This window comes from Rhinopithecus bieti, unplaced genomic scaffold (genome assembly GCF_001698545.2).
Source record: "Rhinopithecus bieti isolate Rb0 unplaced genomic scaffold, ASM169854v2 scaffold_495, whole genome shotgun sequence".
NCBI lineage: Eukaryota > Metazoa > Chordata > Mammalia > Primates > Cercopithecidae > Rhinopithecus > Rhinopithecus bieti.
Window position 1 is genome coordinate 542,068 of NW_016803120.1, and position 12,539 is coordinate 554,606.

At 39.0% G+C, this 12,539-nt stretch overlaps 1 protein-coding gene across 1 annotated transcript in view; it reads left to right on the top strand.

Annotated features, from left to right (window-relative positions):
• Window positions 1-12,539, top strand: part of UBR1 (ubiquitin protein ligase E3 component n-recognin 1) — a 182,526-nt gene that overhangs the window by 122,903 nt on the left and 47,084 nt on the right. The window contains 2 exon segments of the mRNA XM_017858436.1: window positions 3,519-3,616; window positions 11,716-11,806. Of these exon segments, the coding sequence (XP_017713925.1) occupies window positions 3,519-3,616; window positions 11,716-11,806 (189 nt within the window).

A 12,539-nucleotide genomic window follows, 5' to 3' on the forward strand; every position in this document is an offset into this window, starting at 1 on the left:
TATCATTTTATATATATCTCTTTTAAATTTTTATATTCTGATATATTTTATATATTTTACATTCTGAGTTTTAAATTTTATATTCTGATCTGTAAATGGAATTTAACAGCAAATTATTAGTTTTGTATGACAACTTGGAAATTTAATTATGTATTTCTATATTCTCACTGTTCTACATGAGGATGACAGTACTATAATATTTATATTATTTCAGTTGCTTTAAAATGCAATGAATTTGTAATGAGAAACCTAAATTCTGCTGAAGAAAATTGTTTTGTTGATAAAAATACCTTTATGTCCCCATAAAAGTTCAAAGGTGATAGGTTTGGCGAGAAGGGTCAATATAAAGAGTTGCCCTGGCGGGCGCGGTGGCCACACCTGTGAGCCCAGCACTTTGGGAGGCCGAGGCGGGCGAATCACGAGGTCGGGAGTTTGAGACCAGCCTGGCCAACATGGTGAAACCCGTCTCTACTAAAATACAAAAGAATTAGTTGGGTGTGGTGGTGGGTGCCTATAATCCCCACTACTTGGGAGGCTGAGCCAAGGAGAATCGCTTGAACCTAGGAGGCTGCAGTTACAGTGAGCCGAGATCTAGCCATTGCATTACAGCCTGGGTGACAATGCGAGACTCTGTCTCAAAAAAAAAAAAAAGAATTGCTCTAACCTTGGCTGGGCACAGTGCCTCACGCCTGTAATCCCAGCACTTTGAGAGGCTGAGGCAGGCAGATCACCTGAGATCAGGAGTTTGAGACCAGCCTGGCCAATATGGCAAAACCCCATCTCTACTAAAAATACAAAAATTAACCTGGCGTGGTGGCACATGCGTGTAATCCCAGCTACTCGGGAGGCTGAGACATGATAATTGCTTGAACCCGGGAGGTGGAGGTTACAGTGAGCCGATACCATGCCTTTGCACTCCAGCCTGGGCGACAGAGCGACACTCTGTGTCAAAAATAAATAAATAAATAAAGAGTTGTTCTGATCTCTACTGTTCCATGTCATTGATAAGCCTAAATTGAAATTGTCTTCTTCAACATATTTGGTAACATGAGAAAGAATTATCCTTGATTTGAGTAATTAATATATTTTAGGCATTCTACCAAGCAAATGCTGCATTATCTTATTTAGTTCTCACAGTAGTCTAATGAAGTAGGTACTATTATTTCCATTTAAAGGAATCGGAGACTATGGATAGTTTTTATTTATCCCAAGACAGATCTAAGATTCAAACCCAGACTTGACTCCTGACTCCAAAGCCTTACCTAACTATACAGCAAAAAGACAAAGATAAAGGAAATCATAACAAAGTGACTTTCCAACTTCTTGTACAAGCCTTTTTTGCACAGTGGCTCCCCCAATTAAATTGTTCTCTAACAGAATATTTAGCTACTTCTTTCCTTGATGTCTTTAAGGATCAGATGCTTCAGAGCAGTTCTTTCTAAATTCAGAAAACTGATCCTTACAACCAGTTCTCTTAGAACTCTGGCACACTTTTAATTTATAGTAACAATTCTGTTACTCAGGATCTGAAATACATAATTATACATAATAGTTTTATTAAATACTTCAATTTACCCATATAATTGATTATATTTGCCTTTTTTGGATTTTAGAAAATCAGCATGAATATAATCTAAGATAGTAAAGATAAAAGCATATAAAACTGTCAAAACTAAGATTTTGATTAAAATTTATAATATAAACTTACCAAAAAATTTAAAACTAATAAACTGGTGTCTGTAAAGAAAATTGGTTCTAATCAGTCATAGTATATTTCCATTTTTTGAGAACAAAAAAAATTTCTTAGGTCAAATTTGTGCCCAGATACATAAATTTTGGCACAGTTCATTATATATTTTACCTTTGCTCAAGACTATTATTTCAATAAAAGATTCCTATTTTATAGTCTTTTTAATAACACTGTTTCTGGTCCTTCTTGTTTTTTTTTTTTAGATAGGATCTCACTATGTGCTGGAGTACAGTGGTGTGATCTCACTCAGCTCATTGCAGCCTCAACCTTCTTGGGCTCAGATGATCCTTCCACCTCAGCCTCCCGAGTAGCTGGGACCACAGGCGTGTGCCACCCACACCCCACTAATTTTTGTAATTTTTGTAGAGTTTCACTACATTTCCCAGGCTGGTGTCTAACTCCTGGGCTCAAGTGACCCACTCACCTCAGCCTCTCAAAGTGCTGGACTGCAGGCCCGAGCCGCCACTGTGCCCAGCCCTTCTTTGTTCTTAATAACAGTCTGTCTCAGGACCCTTTCCTTATGTCCATTTTAGGAAGGAGAGACTGGCAATAAAAAAAATAAGGCAAAATGTTGAGTAGTGGGAAATACTATGAGAAAGCTAAAGCAGTAAGTTAAAGGGCTGAAGACAGACTGGGGCATGAGGCTATTTATAGACAGAGTTATCAGGAAGCTCTTCTCTGAGATGGTGACATTTGAACAGAGACCTGAATAAAGTGAGGAATAATCACTGCTTGACTGCTTTTCTCTGGGAGAAGAAAATTCTAAGCACAGGCTGTATCAAGAGCAAAGGCTTGGCTGGGTGGTGGCTCATGCCTATAATCCCAGCACTTTAGGAGGCCAAGGCGGGCGGATCATGAAGTCAAGAGATCGAGACCAGCCTGGCCAACGTGGCGAAACCCAGTCCCTACTAAAAATACAAAAATTAGCTGGGCGTGGTGGCAGGCGCCTGTAATCCCAGCAACTCAGGAGTCTGAGGCAGGAGAGTCGCTTGAACCCAGGAGGCGGAGGTTGCAGTGAGCCAAGATTTTGCCACTGCACTCCAACCTGGCGACAGAGCGAGACTCCATCTCATAAAAAAAAAAAAAAAAAAAAAACAAAGGCTCAAGTTTGGAACCCCATTGTCATGTTTGAGGCACAGCAAGAAGGCAGCATGGAATGGAGCAAGTAAAGATCAGATCATAAAAGGGATTATGAGCAAAGATTAGAAGTTGTAATACGATCCTGTTGACAATTTTAGAAAATTCTTCTAGCTGCTGTATGCAGAATTTATACTTACAATGAAACACAAGAGCAGAAGCAGGAAGAACAATTAGGAGTCTATTTAAGTAATCCAAGTGAGGGCTGATGTGACTTGGATTGGGGATAGTAAGGGTAGAGGTAGGTAGGAGTGATCAGCTTGGGATATATTTAAAAGATAAAACCTGCAAGGTTGATTAATAGATCAGAATGTGGGGTGTGAGGAAATCAGAGAAATCAATGACAACACCTAGTTTTTGACTGGAGCAACTAGAATGGTGATTCCATTTACTGACATTTACTACCTGTGGGTGACTGGCATGTGGGTGGTGACTTATTTCTTGTAAGTTTAAAATTTTCTTCCCCTTCCAAAAAGCTACTTTTTTAGACATGTTTCTGTGACCTAGGAAATTAATCTGGAGGAACTTAACTTTTTTATACGACCATTTATCCAAGGAAATAATACAAATTCAGCTTTTCCATTTGACTTTGTACCCATGGTTGTAATAATTTTTAAATATCATTTTTCAGTGAGAATGCAGATGCTCTTGCTCAACTTTTGACCCTGGCACAATGGATACAGACAGTTCTGGCCAGAATATCAGGTTATAATATAAGACATGCTAAAGGTTTGCTTACATTTATTTTATATTAACTATGTGAAGATGGTGTCAGAATCTTTATTTTTTTAAATAATTAATGTGCTAAAATATGGTTTGCAAGTACAAATTTCTTGAATATCAGGAAATAGAAGTTTTTGAAGGTAAGAGTAAGTTTGGCTTAAATTGCTTTATTAAATTTAATCGTTTTTCATACTAGGAGACAATACAGACAGTGATTAAACTATCAAGTCCATCTATCTGATTATTCCAAGCTGTCGGACTGCTTAGATGTAAATCTTCGATCCAAGATTCATCTAAATCACTAAGATCCACTTACTGATTATGTAATCTTGGGCAAGTTACTTAAGCTCTGTGTGCCTCAACTTCTTATTTGCAAATTGGGGATAATAATATTATAATAGTACCTATTTTATTGGTTGAAAGATTAGTAGAGTTATTGTATGTAAAGTAGAATAGTCCATGGTACCTAGTAAGTGCTACATGTTAGCCATTACTATCACTAATACTATTAATATGTGGTTAGTAATGTTTGTAATAACGAAAACATTTTAAAACTGTCATCTTATTTACATATTCTTTACAGTTGTGAGACAGGTATGGCTATTAATAGAGATGTGCTTAAAAGGATAAAAATGGGAATTTGTAAAATACAGTGAGGAAAAGTTGTCTTTTGTTTAGGCCAATGGTCCCCAACCTTTTTGGCAGCAGGGACTGGTTTTGTGGAAGACAATTTTTCCACGGATGAGGGGGATGGTTTTGGGATGATTCAAGTGCCTTACATTTATTGTGCATTTTATTTCTATTATTATTACATTGTCATATATAATGAAATAATTATATAACTCACCATAATGTAGAATCAGTGGGAGCCCTAAGCTTGTTTTCCTGCAACTATCTGGTCCCATCTGGGAGTCATGGGAGACAGTAACAGATTGTCAGTCATTAGATTCTCATAAGGAGTGGGCAACCTAGTTCCCTCACATGGGCAGTTCATAGTTAGAGTTTGTGCATCTATGAGAATCTAATGTGGCTGCTGATCTGACAGGAGGCAGAGCTCACGTGACAATGCGAGTGATGGGAAGCAGCTGTAAATTCTGATGCAGCTTTGCTCACCTGCTGCTCACCTCCTGCTGTGCGGCCCATTCCCAAGGTTCCCAACAGGCCATAGACTGGTACTCGTCCATGACCCCGGGGTTGAGGACCCCGGTTTAGGCAGTGAAATCAATAGGGTGAAGACAAAGTCCAGTATTTTAAAAATTATCTTCTCATCCCCTCTTTGGATCTGAAATTGATGAAAACTATACCTAGAAAATATTCCAGAGTATTTCTAGGTATTCTACTCAAAATATTGATGTCTTATTTCTACATTTCATACCTTTCTGTATTTATCCACATTTTCCCTGATTATTTTACCCTCTGTTATGCTTTAATTATGTCCTTTCAGTTACATACTTTTAAGGAAAATAAAGGATGTATTCAAAAGCTACAAAGGAAAAAATAGGGGTGATGGTTTTATTTCTCATCACCATAGTCTAAGTTAAAAGGTTTTTTGTTTGTTTTGTATGTGGGGGGGTTTGTTGTTGTTTTTTGTTTGTTTGTTTGTTTAGACAGGTCTCACTCATCACCCAGGCTGGAGTACAGCTCACTGCAGCTTCAACTCCTGGGCACAAGTGATCCTCCTACCTCAGCCTCCCACATAGCTGGAACCACAGGCTTATACCACCACACCCAGGCTAATTTTTAAATTTTTTGTAGAGACAGGGTCTCGCTATGTTGCCCAGGCTGGTCTCAAACTCCTGGACTCAAGCAGTCCTCCTACCTCAGCCTCCCGAAGTACCGGGATTACAGGCATGAGCCAGTGTGCCCAGCCTAAGTTATCAAGTATTTATTAGGTGTTTACTCATGCATTCAGCACTATACAAAGTTTTATGTTCCCTGCCTTGTTGACCTCATATGTGTGCATGTTATGCAGTTAAGAATGATACAAGAGGAAATAGCATTAACAGCCCGATTTTATAGTATAAAACAGTAGGACTCATAGAATTTTTAAGAAGGAATTGATCAGTAGGGGCTGAAGTAGTAAGAGAAGATGTCATGGAGAAAATTAGATTTGATTTGACCTTGTATAAAATTTGGGTGTGTGGTAGGGATAAAGGAGAACCCAGGTAGAAAACAGAAATGTTTTTAGGGAATTATGAGCATGACATTTTCAGAGACATTGAAAAAGCGTGGCCTACCTTAGTTGAAGAGTACACAGTGGGGAATAGTGGAGAATATGGGGCAGTTGTGGAGGTTTGTAAGAATTTGAACTTGGTCATTTAGAAACACAGAATGATGGAAGACAACAGTCAGCAATGAATAAGTCTGGCAACATCCAGTTTCCCCTCCTCCTTCATTTTATAACAAAACCTTTTCCACAAGTGGTGCTAATGAGATAACAATCTGTTAGGTGGAAACTCTTCTAACAAAAGACCTTGTATTTGTTAAGAAGTGATTTTTGGCATGTACTTGCTACTTTGCTGCTTGTTTTAAGCACTGAGAAGCAATTCAGTACAAGAGATTCTTCTTAATTTTTATAGTAATTTAAAATGACTTTGACGTATGTGAGTTTAGTTTCTTTTTATTAAAAAAATTGTAGATTCACATGTTGGTTATACATCCTGAGTTTTCGGTCTCAAAAATTCAGCCTTAAGTCAGTTTTTATTGTTATTTTGGCCTCTAAATGTTTAATTGGAGGTCTCAAACATGGCATTAAGTAGAAAGATCACTTTATTAGCAGTAGGACCTCTGTGACCGTCTAAAGAAGTATAAGAGTGATTAGGCCGGGCACGGTGGCTCACGCTTGTGATCCCAGCACTTTGGGAGGCCGAGGCGGGTGGATCACGAGGTCAGGAGATCGAGACCATCCTGGCTAACACGGTGAAACCCTGTCTCTATTAAAAAATACAAAAAATTAGCCGGGCGTGGTGGTGGGCGCCTGTGGTCCCAGCTCAGGAGGCTGAGGCAGGAGAATGGCATGAACCCAGGAGGCGGAGCTTGCAGTGAGCCGAGATCGCACCAGTGCACTCCAGCCTGGGCGACAGAGTGAGACTCAGAGTGAGACTCCGTCTCAACAACAACAACAAAAAAGAAGTGTTAGAGTGATTAGTATCTTTTAAGCATATTCACTAATTTACTTAGAAGCCTATATTTTTAAGGGAAGAAAATACTGAACATAATCTAAGGAAAACTATTGAAATAAAGAACTTTAAAAAAGAAATCATGGAATGATTAAAAATTTTGAGCAAGTGACTAGCATTTATTCTGGTAGCTTTTTAGTGTGGGAGTGGTGCCGCAGATAGATTGGAAGAGTGAGGAGATAACTCAAGAAGATTAATCAGGAATCAGTTGCACTGGTCCTACCATGAGATGGTAAGAAGTGGTGGTATTAATAGTAAGCATTGACAAGTTTGCTCTGAATGCTTATTGAATGACTAATTGTTTGGGGGAAAGAAACAGCCAAAAGATTGTAAAGGAAGGATTGCAGAGAATGTGTAAGCCTTTTATCTATATTGCCTAGTATATTGGGGAGGTTAGGAGAAAAGACAGATAATAAATTCAGTTTCTGTTTATTTTCGTGCTGTGTTGTTTTGGTACATAAGTAGAATTAAACAAAAACGTAGTGATAGTGGGAGATTTTACCAGATCTTTCTAAGACTATGGCTGGTCAAGTCATCCAAAATAAATAAGGACTTAGAGAATTTTTAAAATTAAGCTTGATTTAGTAATATATTCTACGGGAGTTTGTTCCTATTGGAAAATATATTTTTATCAAATGCCCATGGAATTTTTTTTTTTTTGAGACAGCATCTTGCTGTGTTGCCCAGGCTGATCTTGAACTCCTGACCTCAAGTGATCTTCCCACCGTGGCTTCCCGAAGTGTTTGGATTATAGGTGTGAGCCACTGTGCCCACCTGTCCATGGATTATTAATAACAGATTGGTTAATAAATTAGGCCATGTAAGAATCTCAATAGTTTTCAAAAAGGGAAATTATGTAGGACACTTACACTATCCACAATATAATAAAATAATACTTAACAAAAAAGAGCTCAAAACCTAACAAATTAGGAATTTTTAAATACTATTCCGTATAACTGTTGAATGCAAGGAAAAAGCTAAAGAGAGATGGAGAAATTAGTGACTATTTAGCAATTGGCAACGAGAACAACACAGATCAAAATCCATGGAATATGGCCAAAACCATACTGAGAAGACAGCTCATAGCCCGAAAGAGACAATGCTCAGATTGAGTTTATTCTAACAGTGCCTTGATGGAAACTTCTTAAAAGAATAGGTTAAAGATGAAAACTAATATGATCATTATAGCCTTTTATTTATTTATTTATTTTTGAGATGGAGTCTCGCTCTGCCCCCCAGACTGGAGTGCAGTGGTGAGATCTTTGCTCACTGCAACCACCGCCTCCCAGGTTTAAGCAATTCTCGTACCTCAGCCTCCTGAGTAGCTGAAATGACAGTCGCCTGCCACCAACACCTGGCTGGTCATTATAACTTTTAAAAAGACATTTCAAACCAGGTGCGGTGGCTCACGCTTGTAATCGCAGCACTTTGGGAGGCCGAGGCAGGCAGATCTCTTGAGGCCAGGAGTTCGAGACCAGTCCGGCCAACATGGTGAAACCCTGTCTCTACTAAAAATACAAAAATTACCCAGGTGTGGTGGCGCGTGCCTGTAATCCCAGCTACTCAGATGGTTGAGGCAGGAGAATCTGAGGCATGAACCTGGGAGGCGGAGGTTGCAGTAAGCTGAGATTGCGCCACTGTACTCTAGCCTGGGCGATACAGCGAGACTCTGTCTTTAAAAAAAAAAAGACATTTCATAAAACCCAATATCTAATTCCTCATACTTTCACAGGATACGAAAAACCACAACAGCTCAAGTCTCTGAAAAGTAAAATAGCAGGCAGATGGGAACTAAAGTCAAAATTTAAGAATTATCAGTACATTTAGTGAGTTTCCTGAGGCTTTTTCCTCCTTTATTTCCCAACTTTCACCCAAGAACAGCTGAGTTCTAGAACTGTACAACAAGCATGAATAACAAAAATCCATGAGAAATGCCATCTCTTTCTGGTCAGAGGATCAGGAAAAGAAGCCCCTCATAGCCAGAATATAAAAGGAGTGTGTTTATTTTATTTTTCCTCTGGCCTTCTCCCAAGGCCAGCCTCAGGCATAGAGCTGCACAGCCATGGTGGCCACACAGATGCCCATAATCCCAGGAGAAAACCATTCTCTCTGGTGAGGAACTGGGAAAAGGGGCTCCTGTGTTCCAACGAGTACGAGGTTAATCATCATCATTTTTTTCTGTCTTTGCCTCGTGGCTTCACGCCAAGGGCATCCGCAGTCATAAATCTGACTGACAGCATGGTAGACTAAAACTGAGAAAAACATGTTATTTTGGCCAGAGAAACTGGGGGAAAGGGCCCTTTGGAGCTAGAAAGTGGGAGGGCTCGGGTGGGAAATCCCCAAGAGGAGAGAACTGTAGAAGGGGAATCTCATATTTTTGAGGTCAACATAAGTTCTGGGCTCACCTCCAAGCTGCACATGTACAGAATAGGCTCAAAGAGGCGTAACCAGAGTTTTGAAAAGTAAGCTTCATTTAAACCATCACTCAAGTCCTAGACTAACCCCACGAGGAGTACATGTGCTGGACAGATCAGAACACCACAGCAAAGACTCTGAAAACTAACATTGGAATCACCATCCACAGAGAATGAAACAGAACTTGTTGGACCTGAGTTTATTACTGTCTAAAACACTTTAAAACTGTATATTTTTCCAGAGGTTTTTAACAGGACCAGAACCTCCCAATGTAATATTCTACATGTACAAGATAATAATCCAGAATTACTTGACATACGAAGAACCAGAAAAATCTGACCGATTCTCAAGGGAAAAACAACCAAATGCCAATCCTGAGATGTTTTAAATGTTAAACTTATCGAAGAGTTTTAAAGCAACTAGTTAACCTTGAAACATAAGGTGAAGGTGAATACTCTTGAAAGAGTTGAAAGATAGAAGTTACCAGAAAAATAGAAACTAAAAATACTAACCATATGGAGATAATAGAGTTGAAAAAATACTGGATGAAACAAAAATTAACTGGATGTGCTCAATAGTAAACCAAAAGGCTAAGCACAGTGGCTCAGGCCTGTAATAACAGCACTGTGGGAGGCTGAGGCAGGAGGATCACTTGAGGCCAGGAATTCAAGACCAGCCTGGGCAACATGATAAGACCCCATCTCTAAAAAAATAAAATAATAAAAAAAAAAATAGCTGTGTTTGGCAGTATGTGCCTATAGTCCTAGGTACTTGGGAGGCTGAGGCAAGAGGATCACTTGAACCCAGGAGTTTGAAGTTACAGTGAGCTGTAATCATGCCACTGCAGTCCAGCCTGGGCAACACAGCAAGGCTGTGTTGTTTCAAAAATATATATACTAGACTGGAGATGAGGTAAAGTGTCCATGAATGTGAAATTAGATCAGTGGAAATTATTCAATCTGGAGAAGAGACAGAAAAGAGATGGGGGATAAAAAAAATACAACCTTAGGGATCTATGGGACAATTTTTTTTTTCAATCCAACATTTGTGTCATTGAAGTCCCAAAAGGAAGAGAAAAATAATGCAGAAAAAAATTTTGAAGAAATAATTGGCTGAAAATTTCCCAAATTTGGTGAAAGACAATTTTGCAGATTCAAGAAGTTCAGTAAATCTCAAGCAGATAAGAAAACCACAGTCAGACACATCATAAAGCAAACTGCTGAAAACAAAAAATAAAGAGCCAGGCACTGTGGTGCATGTCTGTAGGCCCAGCTATTTGGGAGGCTGAGGTGGGAGGATCCCTTGAGCCGAGGAAATTGAAGCCAACCAGGAAAACATAGCAAGACCTCTTTTTTTTTTTTTTTTTGAGACAGAATGTCGCCCTGTCGCCCAGGCTAGAGTGCAGTGATGCGATCTCGGCTCACTGCAAACTCCACCTCCTGAGTTCAAGCGATTCTCCTGCCTCAGCCTCTCAAGTAACTGGGATTAGGTGCCCGCCACCATGCCAGGCTAATTTTTTGTATTTTTAGTAGAGATGAGGTTTCACCATGTTGGCCAGGCTGGTTTTGAACTCCTGACCTCAACTGATCTGCCCGCCCTGGCCTCCTAAAGTGCTAGGATTACAGGTGTGAGCCATCATGCCTGGCTGAGACCTCATCTCTTAAAAAAACGAACAAACAAACAAACAAACAAAAAAAAACTAAAAGTCTTGAAAGCAACCAGAGAAAACCCATTTCATGTCAGGAAATAGCATTTGAATTTGACAAGCCAATGGAGCTACGGAGAGGTTTAGTTTTCACACAAGGTTGCAGTAACAGTAAGTGGCAGAGCTAGGATTCAGATCTTGGCTTCAGATCATTTACTCTTATTCACTAATATATGCTGCCTTATCAAGAGAACATTTATGCAGTCATTAAAATGGCAAAATAGAGGGAGAGTTACTGATATAGAAAGATGTTCATGATCTATTAGGTGCAAAGGCAAGATACAGACTAGTATTATATCATGTCATCCTCTTAAAAAATATGTAATATTTGTGTGGGGAACAGAAGAATATCACCCAAATGTTAACTGTGTTTATCTGGATGGAGAAACTTAGATTAATTATTCATTGCTTATTAGCATATCCTGAGTTTCCTAAAACGATTATGTATAATATTAAAAAGCCAGAAAGCCTGGGCACAGTGGCTCACGCCTGTAATCCCAACACTTCGGTGGGCCAAGGTAGGAGGATCTCTTGAGGAGCTCAAGATCAGCCTGGCCAGCAAAGGAAGATCCCATCTTTACAAAAAAATGGTTTAAAAACTAGGCAGGCATGGTGGCACATGCCTGTAGTCCCAGCTACTTGGGAGGATAGCTTGAGCCCAGGAGGTTGGAGCTATAGATGATCATGCCACTGTACTCCAGCATGGGTGACAGAGTGAGACTGTCAAAACAAATAAATGCTAGAAAACTCTATGTCAGACTAAACTCATTCATGATTTTTCTTTCTTTTTCCTTTTAATTTATAAGGAGAAAACCCAATTCCTGTTTTCTTTAATCAAGGAATGGGAGATTCTACTTTTGAGTTCACTTCCATCCTGAGTTTTGGTGTTCAGTCTTCGTAAGTATCTAAATAGTTAAGAGAACTTTGTAAATGATTGTGAAAATAAGAGTAGGAAACAGTATAGGCTTCCATCTTTCCCTCCTTTTTTATTTGTAAAATAGTTTATCCCATTAACTTGTTTCTTTCTCTGTTTGTTTTGTTTATTTGTATTAACAAAATGAAGTGGTTTGATATATTAAAGTAATGTATATTAAGGCAAACTATGCCTCTGAGTAATCATTTTAACCAACAAAAATGCCAGTTCTCTGTGGTCCTACAAGAGGACCAAAAATGCCAGTTCTGTCTGGTCCTACAAGAGGACCAGAATTATGAGACTTCATTTAAAATTACATCTAACTTGCTTTGCAACTTTCTGAAAAGTCTCAGGTCACTCCATGCCACCACCAGTTCATTTTTTGTGTATGTAAAATTGAGGCCTTCTGTCCTACTTCACTCATTAGGTTATTGGAGAGATGTAATATACCCAAATCAGGTATTACTATTTCATTAATACTGAGTATCCAGGGTAGTTTTTCTAGTTGTGATCCTTGTTTATCTATCCCATTGCTGCTGAAAATACTTGTTATAAGTGGAAGTTGAGAAAACTGGAAATTATCACTCCAGGTACATGGTATTATCACACATACACACAACACAAACACATACACATATCTGTCAACACAAAAGTACTTCTTTGGTTCTTTTTCCAAGCACCAAAACTCATTAGGTCAGATTTGTTCCTCTGAATTTT